General features: G+C 39.3%; 1 protein-coding gene across 6 annotated transcripts; it reads right to left on the reverse strand.

The window, feature by feature from the left end:
• Positions 1–569: 569 nt before the first annotated feature.
• ZFAND4 (zinc finger AN1-type containing 4) lies at positions 570–21,605 on the reverse strand. Of its 6 annotated transcripts, none has more exons than XM_058421636.1 (10): positions 21,533–21,605; positions 20,298–20,600; positions 13,075–13,150; positions 12,904–12,971; positions 12,201–12,387; positions 8,540–8,687; positions 6,510–7,691; positions 5,830–5,884; positions 3,518–3,635; positions 570–1,407 (listed from the first exon to the last, which is right to left on the reverse strand). In XM_058421636.1, exons 2-10 carry the CDS (start codon positions 20,479–20,481, stop codon positions 1,272–1,274), a joined length of 2,154 nt encoding a protein of 717 aa, XP_058277619.1. In that variant the 5' UTR covers positions 20,482–20,600; positions 21,533–21,605; the 3' UTR covers positions 570–1,271. The 6 variants fall into 6 exon arrangements, with proteins under 6 accessions (XP_058277619.1, XP_039927797.1, XP_039927796.1 ...); XM_040071863.2 differs by lacking the exon at positions 21,533–21,605 and adding an exon at positions 21,306–21,394 and having other exon boundaries at positions 3,518–3,632; positions 6,849–7,691; XM_040071862.2 differs by lacking the exon at positions 21,533–21,605 and adding an exon at positions 21,306–21,394 and having other exon boundaries at positions 6,849–7,691.
• Positions 21,606–21,757: the final 152 nt, after the last annotated feature.

The raw sequence follows: 21,757 nt of genomic DNA on the forward strand, positions 1-21,757 counted from the left end.
GGGGGATTTCTTTTGTTTTGGTGGCTTGTCGTAGGTTTTTTTTTATCTCTTTATACTGGAACACTTCATGCAACTTATGCTTATAAAAATATTTCACAAGCATTAGGGAAATGAAAAAAGAAAGTCTTTCAGTATGTATATTCCTCCAAAACCAATTTCTGCAGTGGCTACATAATCATTAGAGGTGTTTCATGCATTTACTGAACTGCCTTTATGCTGTATCAGCTGGAGGGTGAGACAGGTTAGTACACGCCATTTGTTGGGCGTGTTTTGCCTTTGCTAGTACACCTGTAAGACTTCAGGGTTATTTAAAGCACACAGTGCTGGTCACACTATTCTTAATGAAGTTGGTGGGAATTCTTCCCATCACCTTCAGTATGAACAGATATGAGCCAGCACTTGTGGGGAAAAAAAAACCAACCCCACATAAATATACCCTCCCAACAGAGCCCAACTTTTAATTTAGGAACACATTGTAAGAGGAAAGTTATTCTGTGAATTTATGACAGCATAAACAAGAATAAAATTTAATATTTATTAGAATTTCTTCCAGTAACAGCATTCAACATCTTAACAAAGCAAGTTGTGAAGTCTTAAAAAAATCTAGGATTACAAAAAAAGTTAAAATAAGTTGTTTCTTATATTTAATGGCAACAAACAGGGAACTTTCTATTGAAAAACAAACTTGTCATATAAACAGCAGTATTTTAAGAAAATGTGATTGATATGTAATTTTCAGAATGGACACACAATGTACGAATATCAATCAGAATGCAACAGGGGTGGAACACACTATCCCCTTAAGATCTCAAAACAGGCTGTTTGAAGAAAGGGGAGGGAGGAGGATCTTTCTAGTGAAATAACTTAGAAGATACCACACAATGGACAAAAACAAGAGTACAGAAGACATTACATGACACTCTCATTACAACACCCCCTCAACTCTGGTTATACAGTAAAGTTAGTAAAGTGCATCTTTAAAGACTTGTCTAGTGAAATAGCTTTTCCAAATATAAAACACAACACGTGCAGTAACAGTTAAATCATAGTGTAAGTTTTTAGAAACTAATTTTTAACCTTTCATTCGCTCAAGAAGAAAAGTTTTAACTGCAGTAGTGTTCACATTATTCTTCGATGCATCCTCATGTGCTTTTGTTACTTGGCAAATCTTTAAATACGGAGCATGGCAAAATTATGCAGTTTAAGCAAGTGCTTCTCTCAATTCATTACAATTCTTCAACAGCAGAGTGGCCACATGCAGCACAACCATGTCAAATTTTGGGAAGCTTTGGTGCACTAATGATGGGATTGGTCTCCTGTAAATACCTCCGTCCCGTACTCTTGTAGTCGTAGGTGCAGGTGTGAGTCTCTGCATAGCGGTGTGTTGCACAGAAATTGTTTCCACATCTGAAGAATCAAGAACATTACAAGTTACAAGCTTTTAGAAGCTTTTAATGCTTTGACATGCTGGGAGCCATTTTGCTTAATCATGTCTTAAATGACAGAGCTGTTTGAATTGTTATCATCCTTGACTTATAACATTGACTGGTGGGGTACACAAAATGACATTTTTCACACTGAATGTTTTAGTTTTGACCCAACCCTGTCTCTTCAGCTGAGAAGCCAAGCAAGATCAGTCCTCCAGGAACCAGCTAGCAAGGATCAAATACACTTATAAATTAAGAATTATGAGCTTTGTTTTACTTTCTTTTTTTAAGGACTTCACACAATATTAGTCGGTAGAATTCAAAGGACAAAGCCATGTACAGCAATTCCCTCAAGTGATATCCACATAATGCATTTTAATTCAAAACCATGACATCACTCAGACAATCAAAACAGTTGTTTTCAGCACAACTTCTGCCTGGCATAAACTCAAATAAGCCATTTAAGATTATTAAATACAGATTTAGTCAGCTGTTAAGACATCAGGAAAACAACAGGGAACACAACTTCCTGCAGGACTTCAGAAGGGTTCATCTATCCATTATCAGTAGTAATTTTGATGAGTTAAGTTCATGATTTTTGCTACAAACTTGACAGTTCTGCAGCTAAGAGTCTTACCAGGAGAAAAGCATACTTTGGATGTTGTATATGATCTGGAAAAGTGCTTTACCTGGAGACTCATACTGGTGTGCTGTTGCCTGATTATTTGATAGAGATGCTTCTTGACAGTAAAACATACCACTCAAAATCAGAATTCTATTGAATGGATTAAACATTACCCATCAAACTCACTATTACACTACAATCCCCTATTTATTTATCTATCTGAGTTCATAATAAACTCTGCAGCTGTTCCTGAGGCTTTGTGTGCCTGGAAATAAATTTGCTTTTCTTTGATTCTTGGTCCTGTAATCACAACTTTTCTCCTATGACTGTATTCTCCATTTGTTTTATGCTGCTTTCTAGTAAAAGGTCCTATGGCTGCTCCTTTTGAAACCCAAACAAATGCCCTTTTTGGAGATGAGCCATTTCCCCCATCATTTTTTAACCTTAAGCAAGATGCTTAGTTACTTTTAGAAGAGCTTGCAGCTATTTGCTCATCAGGAAAATGAGTAATGTCCAAAACTGTTTCAAAATCAGAGACTAAAGAGTCAGTAGGAAGACTGAAATTCACCCTGAAATTCTCTATATGATTCCCCAGTGGCAGAAGTTCTTTTTCATTTTGCTGTTGCTGGCATGAACCAAGATCTGCTCCAAATACAGCCCTCGCAGTGCAGCGGTTCCCAACTCAGACTACCTCATAGGAAACAATACTAAGAAAAAAATAATCTTGTGGGGAAAAAATACTTTGAAAACTAAGATTAACAGAGAGAGCAGGTCTTTTTTTTTTCTGTGATTTTTGTCGTTGGTGGTGGTGTTTTTATCGTTTGTCTGGCGATTTTCTGTTCCTTTTGTTTACAGTTTCCCAAGACCACCACCAAGTACCAGGTCACTCACAGTGTTGTCTGGAAGTAATGATCTGGGGGACCAGCACTCTGGTGTTCTGTGTTTGAGATGCTCTAAATGCTCAAAGGTGACTGAAGTCTTGCAAAAAACTGAACAGACATAAAATCAAAAATCTGTCAAATACAAATTTGTATAAATTCAGAAACTGTGAAGATGTGCTGCAAGAGGGAAAAATCTGAAGGAGATTTCTGAGAAACTACACCAAACCTGGGTTTTCTTCAAGTTGTTAAAGGTATTGATGAGAAACTTTGCAGAACATGTATCTGCAGCAAGTTCTCCTCCCACCAGAATAAAATATCACTGTGTATCTTGTTCATTTCCTGGTATCTTCCATTCTGTTACCTTCTATTTCTTGACCTTCCTGGAAGAACATACACCTCAAGAGCAGAACAGGGGTAACATTCCTGAGTTCTAATTCCTGCAGTGATGCTGAACTGAGAATTGCATCTTTTTTGAAGGTTGCCTTTTGATTTGCTATGCTTAAGGAATACCACGCAGCAAAGAAAATTTTTTAGTTAACTCAGCTATCAATTTTAAGTAACATCTGGTTATATACTCAGCCTACCTGCACTCATAGCTGGTTGCCAATCCAGTTTTCTTGCCACAAAGAAAGCAGTGCTTTGAAATTTTCTTTTTTGCTTGAATTAAGCCATTCACAGGTGGAAGATGGGTTGTTTCACCTGCTTTCAGAAGTAAAAAGACAGCAAAGACATTTTAACTTATTCGCAAACTGGTTACATGTTATCTTTTGAAAAAAAATAAACCCTGAAAGCGAAAACAGGAAACACACCTTAGCCTATGAACACCTTTGAAAGAGGCATCACAATGGGCAGAACTGTTATTTTGAACTTAAAAGTTCACATGAGCAAGAAGTTACAGATCAAGAAACACATCTCTTAATGGTGTTCCCAGGTGTAAAATGAACACACAGTGTCACTGGGAAAGCACTGTGCACAATGGCTTTATAAAGAATCAACTGGGCAATCCAGTACCTAGCAGCCAATATATTCAGTATACTAGTCTGCCAAGTAAGTACTGCAACATTTTAAAATCTTGCTGGTACTCTATAATAGCAACAAAATTTAGTATTAGACTACAGGCCTTCACTTAGCTGTATGTTTACATATGGCACTTAGCAGATGTTTGTAAAATTTCTATACTTAAAATTTTACTTTCCTTTTACTTTTTGCCATGTAACTCTTGGCTGTTGCTTTATTAACTGAAGATCATGTAAAGAAAAGGCTTCTCCTTTCTTCTTCTCCCTCCCCTCTGCAGAAGTTAAGTTCTTTGTTCACAACTTGCTTAAGCATATTTCCCACGTCTGGATGAGTAAAGTGAGCAATGCATCCTCTCAAACATGCTTTCAGTGTTTCAACTGCCATATTGTCAAGATGTTCCCAAAAAGTTATCTCATGAGTTCACAAGTATTTTTTTGTCCAGCACACCTTTAATCCCAACAGTCATTTCTTAGTTGAAATGCAGCAGACTACACTCATTAGTAGCACCAGGCAGTCACTACACATCACAGTCATCACTACCAACCACTCCCACCCCATTCCTATTTAGCATTGAAACTTCCAGGCAACATTTGTCCACACTAACTATTTTATCACCTAAAAGCACACAATTCAGAAACATCAGTTAGCCCAGTTTGTGATAGAGACAGAAGACCTCCTTGAACAGAAAAAACAATACACCTGTCTTCACATTTACATCCTTACAGCAACTGCAGTGAAAAGTGATCTGTCCCCTGGCCAGTTATACAACAGATCATTACCAGCCACATCTCTCTCAAGAGCCTGCATGCTATGACCACACTAACTCATATCTGGCATCTTCTGGAAAATCCACTTTTGTCCGATGTAAGATTTACCAGAGGAGTGTCTTCTTCACAGTCCTACCCAAGGTGACTCAGGGGTTAGCAGGCTTCCCCATCATGCAGACAAGGCTCTCAGGGTATCCATCACCTCTGGAGCAGCAAAGGACAGACCTGTTTACTGACTGCCAAGTCAAAGCCGCACCCACAGCTGTGAAACAAAGGCACAGCCCACGCTTTTAGCAGCTTTTGCCCCGACATTACAATTACATATTTTTTTTCTCTTGCAGCTGCCATTTGAACATCTACTGTCTGGCTTATTTTCTATACCTGGATCTGGAATATACAACTACCTCTTCCTAAGGTCATACAAAAAGAAAAGTAAAATTGCTAACTGCAAGTCAAAGAGACATAGAAGCAAATGTAAATGTGCTGAAAATCCTCAGCTCACTGTCTTAAGAGCTTTAAAAGCATTGATTTAGACAATTCCTTTCCTCTCATCAGAATTAATCACAAAAGCAATACATCTATGAATAACACATCCTTTTTCAGTAGGTGTCAAATGTTAAGCACTCCACAGTAACCAAGACCAAGGTGGAAAGAACGATGATCAGCCCAAAAAACAGTGAAAAATCTGCAATATATCAGTGTTCTGCAGCACCCATGCCCTTATTGCTTCCTCCCCACTTTTTCTGTACTAAAGATAATGCTATTGATAAATTTGGCTCTAATTATAGTAGTCTCAGAAGTATTCACAGAACTGATAGTTTTGATACTTCAGCACAGAAACTCACATTTAGATCTGCAGATAATATGCAGGACTCACAAAGTATTAAAAAAGCAAAGAAAGTTGCAGTTATGGTCCACCTAAGATCTGGATGCCATCTGCATGTTTAAGAATTGCTTAAAAATTAAAGGATTAACTATGCTATAGAAGTGTAATACAGCAAGGACTCTAGAAGAGAAATGCCTTACAAAGACAAATTATTTTTGTCCTCTCTATGTGTGATATATCAGGAAAGATTAAGGAGTTATCTTTAATTATTATTTAAGTTACTTACCTACTCTTTTCCCTACAGCTGCCACACTTCCATTCATTCCAAGCCCATGTGCAGACTAAAAAAAAAAAAAAAAAATAAATTCCACAAGGAAATTACTAGCAGATGGAAATTAAATGAAAACGTAGGTAGTTTGGCATCAACTTATTTGGTATCAATGTTTTATCAATCTACCCACGAAAAGTGCAAGACCACTCCTTCACACAAAGTTACAATTCTGCAATATAAAGCCTTACCCTCACTGGCTATTTAATACATCTCCCCACACTTCAAAATACACCAAAACAACAACGTACATTAGAGAGCAGAAGCTTGGCACATATGGTGCCAGCCACTGGGCACACTTCGGAATAAATGACAATTAGTGATCAGCAGAAACCAGATGACAGTCCTAACACAGGAGCTCATAGCTCTTATCACTACAGTAACTTGTAATCTCAGTTGTGAACTGAACAACCACTTTAATCTTAAAGAAAAATTACTTCTAGGACCTGTTTAGATAAACAGGCAGTTTATATACCATCAGCCATTCAGGAAGCAGTTTAAGACAGTCAGGGATTTAAATACACCTCCCGCAGCCCATCTGCCTCTCCTGACAAGACACACACACACACAGTAGTTTTCTAACATCAGTATCACAAAACCAGGAAAACTTTGATTTCTTCGGACACGTGCATACTCACTAGAATATATTCAGCAGCTTCATTTGGATGAGCAGTTTTCCTAAAGCTGTCTTCCTGAAAATGCTGCAGGTTTGTAGGTAGTGCAATACCAGAAGTCCGAAACCTGTCATTCCCACAGGAACTCTGTAAACTTTCCCTGTTTGTGCTTCGGGCCAGCGAAGCCAGAAATCCCACGTTACTTACAGAACTCACAGGTTCTTTGGATGCCTTGCTAGCCACATCTGTGATGTCCCTAACCTCTGCTTTAGAAATCACATCAGGTCTTTTGCCAAGTGGCTCTACTTTCACACTACAAAATCTAGTGGTCCTAGAAAAAGAGGAGTCTGCTATACTACGTACTTCCAACGATCGAAGCATGTTTGGGGAGGCCGCAGATCTCAAGTTACCAGCCTCAAAGCATCTGGGCTGTGCTTGTGGTTTCAGAGTACTGTGATGTGCCACTTGCGCTGAATACCGGAGGGGAGACAAAAGCAGATTTTTCTGAGGACTTAATTCACGAGTACTGAGAAGGCCAGTCTCCATTGCTGCAGTGCTCAGCACTTTGCCAACAGGTTTTCTATGCTGCTCTACAACCTTGGAATCTTTGTCTCCATCAGGCAGCTCAAGCTCTGGGTTCACCTTTCCTATGTCATATATCTCACTACACTGTTCAGCAGTGCTTGCTTCTGTTAAAAAAGCAAAAGCATCCGGCTCAGGTAGATGTTCTTCTTCTGTTCCATACAGTTCCACGTTTGTTAGATTTGGAAACAAAACAGCATCCTCCTCACCTGCTGAGGTCGCATTCTCAGATGCTTTTTCTGGATTTGCAGGCAGGGATGAAACAGGAGTCAGAATACTATTTGTAGGTAGTTTTGCATTTTCTAGTTCAACGCGAGATATTTTCGGTGGTAACCTGATGCTATTGACTGGCTGAGACCAAGAGTTGCTCTGCCAGGTGTCATCTTCCTTAAGGAAGTGATTAGCCGCGGATGGCATTGTTCTACCAGCAGTGGCCAAGGTAGCCAGTGCTGAAAGTGCGTTCTGGGGAGATTCCGACTGATGCAAATTCCCAGGAGGAGGTAGGCACGGCTGTCCGATGTGGGGGAGCACTCTGAGAAAGCGGTGACGAGCAGCAGCCACCGAGCCACTATATGGCCGAGGAGTCATGGGAGGGCGAGGCTTCACTTTGACAGTTTTCTTAGGCTATTAAAAAAAAACAAAAAAAACCCAACCAAAATCAAAAAAAACACAGATACAACAACAATTAGTATTTGAATTCCAGTTGCACCCAAAAGACCTGACTGAAAATATATTCTGAGGCATTCAGACAGTGTAAGGACAGCAGAGACTAGATCATTCTTTCTACTCCCTCATGTGTTACTAGCCATCAAGACTTCATCTCAATATCCGAGTAATAAAATCAAAGATTATAATCAGGAAATGTTTTCAATAAATAGGTGAAGTATCAGAGAAACAGAAAAAGGAAGCCAGAATGCCATCCAGGTTATCCAGAGGAGCTTCACTTCTCAAACACAACAAAAAAATCTAAGGAAGTATAATCTCTTCATTACATCTAGGTAACCTGGTCACACATGAATACCAGTTTAATGTTTTATTTTCAAGATAATATCATTCCCATATTTCACTTAATAGGATTTTCAGTTACAGTGTATCTAATGAAATTTTATTTTAAGAGAAACATTGACTTTTACCAGAGCAGTACTGCAAAACAATACTACTTAAAATACTGGTAGAAAAAAAACCCAAACAAAACCATGAAATCCACCCACCCCACAAAATCTACCCTTACAAATAAATCCAGTAGTAGTAATGAATTCTTTGAATGAGGGCTGGTAGGTCCAAGGAATGCCAATGCCCCTCAGCAGAATGTTTATACAATAGTATTTACAAAAATAATAGTTGAGAAATCATCTACCCATGATAACATACACTTCTCAATATGGCAGAGTATCTGATCCGCTTTTTAGAAAAGTCAGCACAAGGAAAGCCCAATCCATTTTATGACAGAAAAATTGAAATCAAAATTTCACCTTTTTACTCAGATTCATGTTCTCCATCTTTGCCTTGAGCAGTTTCATTTTATTCATAGTAATTGAATTCTCAATAATCTGTTGGCCAGAAGGTGATGCCTCTGTCTCATCTTCATCATCAGCATATAAATTATAAACTGAACCACCGCTGAAAATAAAAGAAAGTTTGTATTCACCGTCTAATGAAGTAATTTAATTACGTTTTCATGTAGAGTATTCTCACAACTAGGAAGTCATATCCGTAGTTGATCTGTTGACAAAACATTATGTAAAACTGTATGCAAAGATAGCTCAAATCCATTTAGCCACATAAGCATCCCTTATTAGGACAAAGTGATGTTGCTGAAATCTGAACATAGCCACGCTTCTGGGAAGTTGTTATATAGAGGTGGTTCACACTCACTATATATTTTCCCCACAGAGGGGATATCCAGTTCCACAAATGTCTCCTGAAGATATGGCCAAAGCTGTTAAGTGTGTGACTCAGACAACAAGCTGATCAGTTTTCCAATTAACCAGACACTGGCATGGAAGGAAAAGTCCAAATTTCTATCCATCCTGAGGGGTGTTCTCACCATAAATGGAAATGGAGGGGTCACCCATGTGGATGTGATATTCTATTTCTCCTTTTCAAAATAAAAAAAAAAAAAAAAAAAGAAAAAAAGAAAAAAAAAAGATCAGTTTAGGTTTCCAAAAATTCCAAAGAGTCTCACATTTGGAAAAAAAAATAAAGAGATTAGAATTGCTAGTCCCAAGACAAAATCTTTTAAGTCAGTAGTCACTGGAAGCTTATAGCATGACATTTCCTGCTTCCATTCTGCATTCTAATAGAACGCAAAACCTCAAGGTTTTAAAAATCACCATCTAACTTGTTTTTCCTATAAAACAATGAAGCATTGATTGGTAACACATTCAACATTTGACAGTGAAATGAAGAACCATTAGGACCGTCCAATTGATTACAAACTGATGCATTTTCAACACTGTACGTAGTACATTTTAAAGAGTGTTTTAATTCTTCCATTAGCTTGTCAGCATCTAGAAATCACAAAAATCAGGCAATTCCTATAATTTCCCGTGTTCACACAAATGTCTTAGTAGATTTAGCTCAAGTTTCTACTGTCCAAAAGAGATCAAGGAAGAACTAAAAGTCATGTGGAAGTCAGTACCAAAAAGAAAGTATCACTAATTAGAGCTGGCATCTTACCTGATTCTTGGAAATATCCTGCTGCCTTTAAAGCCAGCATTTTTTTTTTTTTTTGACTGACTCTCCAAGTACAGTGCCTAAAATGTAACAGAATTCCAAAGGCAGCACAACTGGGAGACAGTGTGAAGAGCAAGAGAGCAGCAAATGCAAATCAAGAATGAGCAAAACAGACCAGTCATTTCTTACCAAAACCAGAATAATTCCCTGTGGTGACAGTCAGTATGCATATCACACATACATACTTCTGGTAAAAACCCAACACTAAAAAATCATTTCAAAATATCTTTACAAAGGTTTACATCACCAAGTCAAAAGGATTTGTTGAACGTCCCTTCCTGCTAGGTAAGGACAGAAAGCAAACTGGTGTCTGTCATGTTTGGTTGGTTTTTGATTTTTTTAATGCAAAAATAATTATCTTTTTGTTCCATCTTCCGACAAATAGGGGCCAAAAACACAGACCAAAAAAAAAAAAAAAAAAAACGGAGTGACAAAAGGATTGTTTGCTTTAATGTGATAGTAAGATTATAGAAGTTGGACAGGGTGTTTTGATATTAATGATATTTTCTGCCCATTTTACAATGAGCAAATTTTAAGTTTACTTTGTCTATAGGTGTCAGCTTTCCTGAGCTCTTCCTTGTAAAATGCATGTCTCAAAAATTATTAGCTTGCTGAAACCCTTTTGGCACCAGTGTCTGCCAGTCTTCCACCACAACTTCAACACTATTCTAACCCAGAGACAATTCGCAATGTTTAGCCAATCTCAATAAAATATCTATTAAATATCTAGGTAATCCTAGGTTAGGATTACCAAATGGAGAAGTACAAAGACTCTCTGGCCACCACCTAAACTAGTTTTAAATGGTGAGGGGAAAAAAAAAAAATCAACACACACACACACACAAATTTGAACATGTAGGCAGATACCAGGGAGCCCATTCTACTGAAAAATGAAATTTCAAGCTCCTTATGACAACTCCTTGCACTAACTCACAGTGTAGCATCCACAGTGCCAGCTTTGTGAATGGGTTTCGAAGTTCACTCCAGCCAGAGGTTAAATAGGAACAAAATGGTAACAGGCAGGGTAGCAGCAAGAACGAGAATTACACCAGTCTGTTCATCTTTCCAGAAGTGCATCTAGCTCAGTGCAGCAGCCAGGTTCTCAGTTCTTAACCAATTACGCTTTTTTAACCTATTTCAGACAATATCATATGTGGCTATTTACTGTAAGAGTACAGGGGTTGAAAGATAAAATCAAAGATCTAAAATATTTGTATCTTTTTTCTCTTCCTTGTATATCAAACAATAGGTCTTTCTGCCCTGCATAACAGTGTGGGAATTCAACTCTGGTATTTCTTTCAGTCAGTGGTTTTTAAGTATGGATGTCTTATAAAAATTTTTAAGAGTATCACTCTGAATACAAACTGAATATAAACCCAGTACAAAGATCTTGCTTTCCCTCTGCAAACAGAAACAAGAATAGACACTTAAAGCAGCTTGAGACTTGGAGAAAACACAGCTAATTCCCAGAAAAGGGACTCCTTTCCTCACAGCTGTACAAATATTAAGTTCTTGTGAGGATAAAAGTACCTACCCAACTCAAAAGCTGCAGTATAAAAATAGCATACAATAATTTTAATAGATATCAATTTTGATAGTTTTAGGAAAAAATCACCAAACTGTTTACAATTACAATGTAGTAGGTAAAGTGTTACACCTGTCCTCCTGATAAGATCACTGGATTCTGACAGCAATTGACACAAGCTTGGCACCTCAACAACAGCTAACCTGAGGCCTAATTACTTCCAAAATCTGGCTGTATTGGTAATTACTCCAATACATTAAAAATTTAGGACATAAAACACAGAAAAATCTCCCAACATAAATCCATACAAAACCAAAAAAATTCCCACCCCAGAAGAAGCACAACAAAACCACTCCTCCCTTCAAACCAAGCACCCCCCAAACAACAAACTAAAAACCCCACAGGATTTTGCACTGCCAATTTACTATCTTCTTGACGAATCATTATGTTACACCCATAGGAAAAAAAATAAATTATTATGTGAACAGGGAAATGTTTACAAAGCTAAATAAATGTCTTAAGATGTTAGAGAAAGTGCTTAATGGAAGTTTTTAATATCTAATAAAATATTGATTTGACTCTCCTGCAACATGTTCCTTTTCAGAAAGGGGTGGAATGCTGAGAATTGCCTGAAGTATGAAGACAGTTTCATCTCACTATATTAATGCACACGGTGATAAGAGAACCATCAGCACAATCACTGACCACAAAGCACTACTGTGCTGTTAGACAGTTACAACAATTTAATAGCCCTTAGGGAATAATTCTTGCAGTATGCCAGACAGTCCTTTGAAAAAAAGCAACAGATACAGCTTAAAATTACACAGCAACCCACTTTTCAAGAATAATATAAAGATTAAAACCAACTTTACCTCAGAGATTCAGACAGTGGTGTTAAAGTGCCATCGCCCCGGTCAACCACACGGAAGAAATTCAACCGATCTCCTTCTCGATACACTAAGAAGGTAACTTGTTTGTTGGGTGGCCCTTTCTCCCAGATCTTGTCCCTAGCAGGATCCATGTACTCAGCCATTTCTCTGATAGGATCTTTCATGGGAACTAAAAAGATCAAAAAATCAAAATAAAAGCAAAATATTATGATTGCTGTTTTGATCACCTCTGAGAGCTCAGCTCAGTTTACAACAGGAATTCCCAGCCTAGAGGGTATGTTGAGTTTTTTCCCACATGAAAATTATCAAGGGAATTTCTTCATTTTCACTCCTATACAGACGATCCACATAACCAAGTTTATTGTCTGACTCTAGCAATGCCTGATTCTTATCGACCGTATTTCAAAAATCATTTGTATAATGACATTCCAGGATAATTATTTCTTCAAGTGAAGAGTTGCTGATTTTATGACTTGATGATTCTGTACATACAAATATACCTCATCTAAAAGTAAACAAAGTGCACTTGATAAGCTAAGTAAGATGAGGAAACCCCTCCTCCCTTTTTTAAGTGTTTTTCCAATTAATTTGGAACAGAAGTCTGATTGTAAAATGCTTACTTAGAGAAGCTCTTTACAATTTTAAGATGTAGCATGAAAACCACTTTTACTTCCTTAACACCTACCTCTTCTGGTGTTAACGGGTCCACCTCGCATAGCCAGAACCAACTTCAGAGTGCAGCCTTCTGAAATGCTGCAAATAACAGTAAAATAAAATTTTTACAGCATTTTCTGTTGTTCGTGCTAACTACTGTTTAGAAACATCAATCAGAAACATAATTTTATTCTATACTTACTTATAATCATTCAAACAATAGTCATCCTTCAGTTCCATATTATTCCAAATTAAGTGCTGCTGAGAGACAGGAATACCTAAACAAAAGAAACAAACAAATTACTTAAAATTGGAGCTTGGCAAGAGGGCTTCTGACAAGTTTCAGTTTTCAAAGAATGTGGGCGTTGATGGACTGAAACTGGATCACAGGAGAAAGAAGAGAAGAAGCAGGACAAGGACAAGCACTTGAGCAGTCTTCAGCCATGACATCTAACCTCCAAATAATTATTAAAACCAAAGATTTTCAGAAGGCTTTAGCTCACACAAAGTTCAGTCTTTTGGCTCAGCAGAAGGTGTGTAGAAATGTTCAACTGCTTCAGGTTTATTGAATACTTGCTCTTTTTCTAGTCATCAGATAAGGGAGATTTTTTCCTTTTATCTGAACTTGAGAACTTTATGTCTACTGACAGGAAAAACAAGATAAAAACTTCTATCTACAAAACTGCTGAATAATTTAACCACAGACTGATATTTTGCATTACTCACAGCACAGACATAGTCACATTAAGGTGACTGGTGGCAGTTCTATTAGAGCAGCAAGAAGTGCAAATTTATGTGTTTTTATCCCTGCTTGGTTTGGGACTTCAAAGTTGGCATGTACAGTTTAGTACCACAGCAATTAATTAAACTTCATCCTACAAACACTTCTGTTTCATTCTGGGTGTTTCTTTAGGCTATCAAAATGTTATTACTAATATCCAGTAATACTCACTTTCAACTCAAGTTCTGGGATGATTTGGCTATTTTTTGTTATAAGAAAGTAAACATACTGAATATCTGTTCCTTATTAAGAATCCATATTCTACACAAATAGAATCTAAATTCTACACAATTTCTGCCTGCATAGTCAACTCAGTTAGATACAGATGTAGCACACATTAAAAATTATAAGCAAAAGCTGGTACAACTTGAGGTCTTCACACATTTTTACTGGAATGCTATCACATTCTGAATTTTGGATAGAATAAAAATGAAGACAGTTATGAAAGAATGAGACATCTCAGACCACCAAAAGAAACGCATCTTCCCTCCAGCATCAAAAAGAAGTTCAACTCGTCTAGTGAAACCCAGGTAATTTAAAATCTCACTGTGCATTCACGACAAGTATTAATTGAAAGGTATATCTATGGAGACCAAGAACTACTTTTTCAAAAATTCTAAACACTACTTCTCATACTAAGAAACAAAACCTATAAAGGTATTTTCCTAAAAGTTACATTTAAATAATCTTATCCTACAGTTTTATTCATTGCATATTCACATACTTAAAAGGAAATACAAGTGGCAATGCTACACAGTAAGACTCCCCTAAATACATCTGGCAGGAAAGGAACACCTAAGCATCTGAGTTTTTGAAGGCTTGTGAGAATGCTTAGCAAGCTGTGGCAAGGAGATCAGCCAAGTAGCCTCTTCTTAGATAGAGTAAGGGCACAAAGCTCCCAACATCCATCACTGGCAAGGAAGAAAAGGGGACAAGATCCTGGTTCAAGTCCAAGCACATTTAACAGTCAAGTAGAAGACATCCCTGTGCAGAAGAGGGAGTGCACTTGGGAGGAACTGTCATTGTTTTTCTTTAGGCTTCACAGACGATGACAATTTTTTTTTCTCACCGTGGTTCATATCCAGATCCTCCCTGTTCTGAATGACCAACAGAACTTTACTTCACTTGACTGCATGTAGCAGGAATCTTTTATCATCTAAAGTCCACAGGACATTTATAAGAAGAATGTATTCATACAGTAGACTAACATAATTGCTACTACACAGCCAGCTATTTAATAGCTGGTTATTGGTTATGTTTCAAGTCAGCACTGTAAGCAAAAGAACAAGCTGGCAATAGCCAGTGAGTCTACATTAAAGTTTTTGTGTTGTTTTGCACCCTTCTGATTATAAACAATCTGATTACTGTCTGCATTTGTTATGGTTTCAGCAGCCTCCAAGGAGCAATTTCCAATTACTTTGATAAACTGAGAGCGTATTTGTTAAAAAGGCTGGCTTGCAGCTGGCAGTACTGGAGTGAAACATGGCTTTGCTCATTCAACAGTGACAATGTATTTTTGATCAAAAGAACAGATAAAAAGAGGATACTCTGCTGTAATTGGAAACAGACACATCTTTATTACTTATTCCTTTTTATACTGCTTTCTTAGAATTCTGTATTTATACACTGAGGAAGTAGCACGTGCTTTATAGCTTCAGAGGCAGCAAAATACGTGTTGGCTGTTCCTTTTCTGTGTTATAATGAGGACTTTTTGAGGAGATATTTGCACATGAGATCAGCATGTACAACTGCCAACAATAACGGGAACTGTGAGATACCCCTCCACTATATCCTCTCCCTAAGCAGCACTTGATGGTATCACTGGCCTGCCCCAAATCAGTACTGAGAGGTAAGCAAAGCAATAAGCTACATCTCAATACTCAAATGGAAAAGAACTGGCCAGGTGATGCTACAGGAGGATAGAAGAGTCTGCAGACTACCTATTGAAATGGCTGCAGGTGCACTGACAACATGACCTTCTAAAATGAGGGAAGGACAGGAGAGAAGCAGCTACCCAGTCCTGTCTGAATCAGCATGTCACATACAGCCTCATGCTTCCCTCCCCTACTCTTCGGCATGCTAAGTAGGTTCACCAAGAAACTGACTTGGTCAAGCCTGAGACAGGAAAAAAAATCCCTGTAGATTTCAGAAAAAACTTTGATTTTATGTTGTGGGTATAAAGTTCCTATGTTTAAAAACGCCACACACATTTCACTGTCAAAATTCAAACTGCACTATCTTTCATTCAATGTTGAAATTGCTGGAGCCTCTGTTTACAGCGAGGCTGGGCTAACAGTCTTTTTTCCCCCACAAACTGGCTACATTAGTAAGAGGTACAAAAGCCCACAACTTAGAGCAGCAGAAGCCTTTTCCTAATTGTTAAAGCCCCCAGCTTTCACTTGAACGACTTAACTGTGGCAGCGTAAATAGAGTCAGTACTGACCTATTCTTTGTCCAAGGGACTGATTAAGAACAGACTGAAGACAGCAAATCACCAGTAACTGAATGCAGGCCAGCAAAATTTCCTGACAAAGGTGATCTAACTTTACAGCTTCCAGATGCTGCTCAGGACAGCCATCCGCTCTGAGCAGTCTTGCACTCACAGAAATGTTTCCCCAGCTCAGACAAGGCACAAGCTTAAAAAATGCTTCATGAACTTCTCTATCAGCACAGTAAACAGGCATAAAGCAAATAGAAGATGTAGAGAGAAAGTAATAAACAGAAAAAAGCAGGATTGGTTCTGTTAAAAATTCATGACATTTGTGCAATCCACTTACTCCAGTCCTGGCAGAAGCACAGCTATTTTCTCTAACGCAAATAGTAATAAACATCAGTATGACATGCTCTGAATTCAAAGAATATTGAAAGAAATTACAACATCCATATGAAGTCTGCTTGACATTCTGCTAGTTCCTTTTCTTTAATAAGAAGCTGCTGTACACAGGCAGCAAAATAATGACAGCAAAAAGAAAAATAAGTCACGTGATGAAGTGAGTACACACATATACAACAAAATTATTGCTTCATCTGTAGCTCCCTCCTGAACACAAGGGAACACCTACTAAACACTGAAGTCAAGATGTACTGTGAAAGCTAGTTCTCTTTTTCCTCTTTACAAAAATACAAGAACAACAGAACATCTAAATTTTCATCTAAAAAGGTCAATGTTTCCATGTACACAGATCGTAAAATTCAGCTGCAAGTACTCACTGAACAAACCATGACCAAGCTGTTTTTTTATTTTAAAGCTAACTATGTAAATGAATGTCCTAATACTCCAAATCAAAGAATTCAAATTAATTCCTGCAAGCTAATAACAGTAATACCATCAGTACCACCACCAAAGCCCAAAGGCCACCTCCTTCCTTGAGACTCAATTCTGTCTTTCCCAACAAACATGCTTACAGGTATTATCCGTGGTTCTTTAACAGATGAATTAACCACTTCTACAAATATACTACCTGAATGCTCTGTCTATAAAAGAGTGTAATAATCGGTGTTTCTGAATGAATACTAAACTCTGCCCAGGCCAGCAGCTACAAGGACTGGTGCAATGGAGAGAGCAAAGACAGACCTCAGTTTAAAAAACCTGATTATTTCCTCTTTCAATGAAATCCTGATTTCTTTAAATACTACTCGTGTTAAAGCTTAGTCTTTCATGCCAACTTGAAATTGAGATACCAACCTATCCATGTCCATCAACACTGATTAACAAGTAAAACCAAGGGAGTAGGTAGCCCTGCTAGCAGCATTGTGCGTGTATTCCAGCTTTTATGCCACCAGCAGAGACAAAGGGAGCTCCTTCTCCCCAGGTAAACCATTGTAAAGGGCTCAGTCAGTGAATCAGACAGGATTGATTTACCCCTGGGCTCCAAAATCAACACTGTAACAAATCTCCTGCTCACTTCACATAGAACATATTTGAGGACAAATGCCTGGATCTGATCCAAACACACATCAGGTATGCTATAATTTCTATTTATAAGTAGAGGACTTGCATTGAAATTTCAGATGCTTTAGAACCTGTATGTTTTTATGTATATTCTTTACTGACTAAAACCACTGAAAACACACAGCTGAAAACATGGAGAGCTCTTATCTTAGTAAGGTACCAATGCCTAGTACAGCTGTCTAAACAAAGCCTTTCCGTATCAGATCACTAGCAGGCATCAAGAATGACAAACAATATCTGAAACAGACAAAATTCCTAACATGCCATCCATATGATGCTTTTTTATTATGGTGAAGACATTCTACAGCTATTGATTTTCCAGCTGTTGACAAAGATCAGTTTGTCTTGTTTTAATTTTAGTATTTTAATTTTTAATTTACTATCTAATTTTAATTTTACTACCGGACTCTTACAATTAGATGCATTGGTAATATTTCAACAATTTGTTAAATTCTGACAAAATTCTAGATTTTTTTCTTGGAGCTTTCAAGTTTCAGCTCGTTTTTTCCAACTTCTTTTTCTTTGCTTACATACTATTGTCACTAACATCCAAATGTAGAAAATATGCATAACTAGGGACCTCATGTAGTCTTCCAGCACTGTAGGAGGCATTCTCCAATCAAACTGCAAACTAAATAAGAGAGATTCACACCCCACAAAAGCTGACACGATACAATAATAAAAAGTGAAAACCAGCAGCAGAAACAGGAACAGATGTAAGCTTTCTCTTTTCCATGCTAAATCACAGCAAAATTACTTCTGAATTTTCGCTCCATCTGGGTAATTTACTTCTCAAACTTGTGCACTATAATAGGAACTTTGTCACTGAAAAATTGTTAATTTTACATGAAATACCAACCCCAAATGCAACATAAAATTAATTTGTCATTATGTACGTTTCATCCACACAACTGATCTATTTGTTTTCACTCTGCCTCCCACACATCATTAATCAGAACAGTACAAATATTTTAATTCTGCTATGGAGTATCAAAGTATTTCAATTGACTTCTTACAATTCAATGATAAGCACTAGTGAACTTGCCTTACATGTTTAATGAAATTTACTTATTATTAACTCTATACAGCAGGCAGGCAAGCCATAATTACCTTACTATTCTATGAACTACAACATGCAAACAAAATTCCAAATAAGCATTATTGTAACTTCATTACTGAGCTGTTCTTCTAATAAATGAGAATACTTTTGTAAGCTGTAGGTATAACTGAGTATGGCTATTCAGTCTCACACTTTGGACTACAAGGAATTCAAATCCCTCTTCCTCACATCTCCCACTGATCTCTTCACGTATCCTTTAAAGCTCACTCCATCACTGACACTGCCCAGATAGCTTGCCTTCTTCTGTTCTCTACTGCCTATGCTACCTTTTAATTCACTGTTAGTCAGCGTTCTACCCATGTCTCCTACACCTATATTCAGTTATAGGTCGGAAAACCCCTCTCCTTTTCTTGTTTCACCTCTCGCCTCCAGGAGCATTCTCTGACTTGCAATTAATTGTCCACAGCAAACAAAAGCCCATCCACACAGCTGCACTATTGTACCTACACGGATGCAAGCTCCAGTCATCTGCACGGTGGAGCTTCTGCTGTGTGGGTCTTACTAGTAAATAGCCCCTCTGTTGCTGCAATGCTTGTGTGTTTTAAGACTTGTGCCAGCTGCCTGGGGTTTTTTCCATCCACTAGAGCAGATTTCCATAAGAGGAGGAGAGTATCTTAGGCTCCAGTCTACAGCATTATATTACATCTCCCAGAGGATGGGCTCCACGCAGTTGGATGAAAAACACTAATATACAGGTATATTAGCGAAGTAGAGGATCCCTTTTTTTTTTTTTAATTAGCAACTCTGATACTCTCACCTTCTACAGCTGTACAGTTATTTAACCCCTCCAAAGTGAAAAATAGGATGGAGGATGAGATGCTTAAACTGTTACTATATAAATATTTCAAATCACATTCTTTCATGCAAGGTCATCCTCACCACAGAGGAAATTAGGTAGGAGGGGACTAACCTACACCTATTCTTCTTGCAAAAGCATCAGGACTGGCCTCGTAACTTACAGGAGATTCTCACTTTGCAAAACGTGTCAAGTTTATCGCTTTAAGACAAAGCATTGCTCAGCCAGATATCTATCAGCAAAAGATCACTCACCCAAACAAAATTCAGATCAGTAACTTAAAGCTGCCTTTGGGATTTGCCTGCACTGCAGCTGCTCTTGTGACTGCAGTATCATAAAAAAACCATAAACCGACTAACCTAAACAGCAACAAACACAGCAGCAAATTTAAAGTATGCTCAGTTACAATATACATGTATTGCATGGCTGAAATTTACAACCTTGCTAGTTAACATACACCTTGGGTCACAGAATCCACAGACTTTTTATGACTAACCTTAATAATTGTATATATGAGAAAAACCCCAACCAACCCACTAGAAGAGCAAACACACCAATTCCAATGAAGCCTAAGCCACGAACTTTTAGAAAATGGAAAGAACAGAAAAACAAGTCAACTTCAATTAAACCTAAGCCATAAACTAAGCACCTAGTTTTTATACATACTGCCAAACATGACATTTAAGTTTTGTGGTTTGATTTTAGCAATTATGATTTTTAAAACAGGATTTCTTCTAAAGTAATAAAGTTTACACTGAAATAAGAGAGAATAGTACCTTCCAGTCTTTGAATTTTAGCTTTCACAGAAATAACTGTTTCAAAGGGGGAAACTCGCAGTTCAAAGCAGGTTCCTGTAAGCGTTTCAATGAAGAGCTCCATAGTTTCATAGAAAGGAAGTTTGTAGTGAAATGGTCCCATATTATCTTTATTAAAAAAAGGAGGCTCTTTCTTGTTGGCCATTAGAAAGGATTTATAACTTCCTTGTAAGAAGATCTGTCAGGAAACTACATTCCACTTCTAGCCAAGGCAGCTTTGAAGACACGTGTAGTGCATTGCTGTTCATCTTTAGGATTTTTCACCTATAAAGCAAACAAATATAATTCTGACAACATCTAAATGTAACCGCTAAAGAGAATTTAAATTTAGTTTACTTAAAACGGTTGTTAAGAAACATTGAGTTATTACCTAGGTAGGGCAAGATAACCACAAATTCTATTACCAACGTTGTAGTTTGAGGGTTCTAGTGTCAGTCAGCATTCCAGACACAACCTACCACCTTTGTTATTTTTGTTTCCACAAGCGACATGACAACCGGACGCCCAATACCTCCTGACAAGAGCTGAGCCCTCCGCAGTGTCAGAGCTAGAGAAAAACTCCAGAAAGGCGTAAGAACAGGGACTGCTCCAGGCTCAGGAGGAAAGGCAGTTGGAGGCAGCTCAGCCGTGCTGTCGCCAGCGGGGTCCAGCTCCGCACCGGAGGGGGGCCGGACCCCGGCAACCGAGCGGAGCGCCCGCGAACAAAGGACGGCGAGCGATCAGCTGCCCCGTCCCCGCCGCGCCTCGGGGCGTCCCCGCACCCGGGGCTGGCCGCGGGCCCCGCCACCACTGCCCCGGCCCCCGCTTCCTCCCGGGACACGCGCCTCGCCTGCGCGGCCGGGCCCGGAGCGGTCCGAGCACGGCGTCTCCGCCCCGCCGCCCTCGGCGCTGCCGCCGCAGGACCCCCCGGCAGGAGCGGCGCTCCCGAGGGCCCGGAACCCGCCGAGCGAAGGCGGGGTCTCACCTCACCTGCCGCCGCCGGGCCCGCTCGGGGGGAGACAGGGTTCCTCTCCCCCCGCGCCGCCCCGCCCGCCGCAGCTGCCGGAGCCGGCCGGGCCCGGCGGGACGCACGGACCGGGAGCGCAGCCGGAGACGCCGGGAGGGCAGGAGCGGGAGGTGCCGCCCGGCAGCCCCCGCGCTGCCCCGCCCTGTGACAGATCCTCCCGCGGACCAATGGGAGGCCCGCTCTCACGAACCTCGGCCAATCGGCGCCTCCGGGGGGCGGGGCTCGCGGTGCCTCAGGGGCGGGCGCCCGCCGGGCCGCTTGTTGTGGTCGTTAAGACGCGGAGCGGCGGCGCGTGCGCCGGGAAGGACCCGGATACACTCGCCCATCCCTGGGAGTGCCGGAGGCCGGGCTGGATGGGGATTCGGGCAGTCCGGTCCCGTGGGAGGTGTCCCTTCTCAGGGCCGGAGGGGAACGA

The sequence above is a fragment of the Hirundo rustica genome, chromosome 8, assembly GCF_015227805.2.
Source record: "Hirundo rustica isolate bHirRus1 chromosome 8, bHirRus1.pri.v3, whole genome shotgun sequence".
Taxonomy (NCBI): domain Eukaryota; kingdom Metazoa; phylum Chordata; class Aves; order Passeriformes; family Hirundinidae; genus Hirundo; species Hirundo rustica.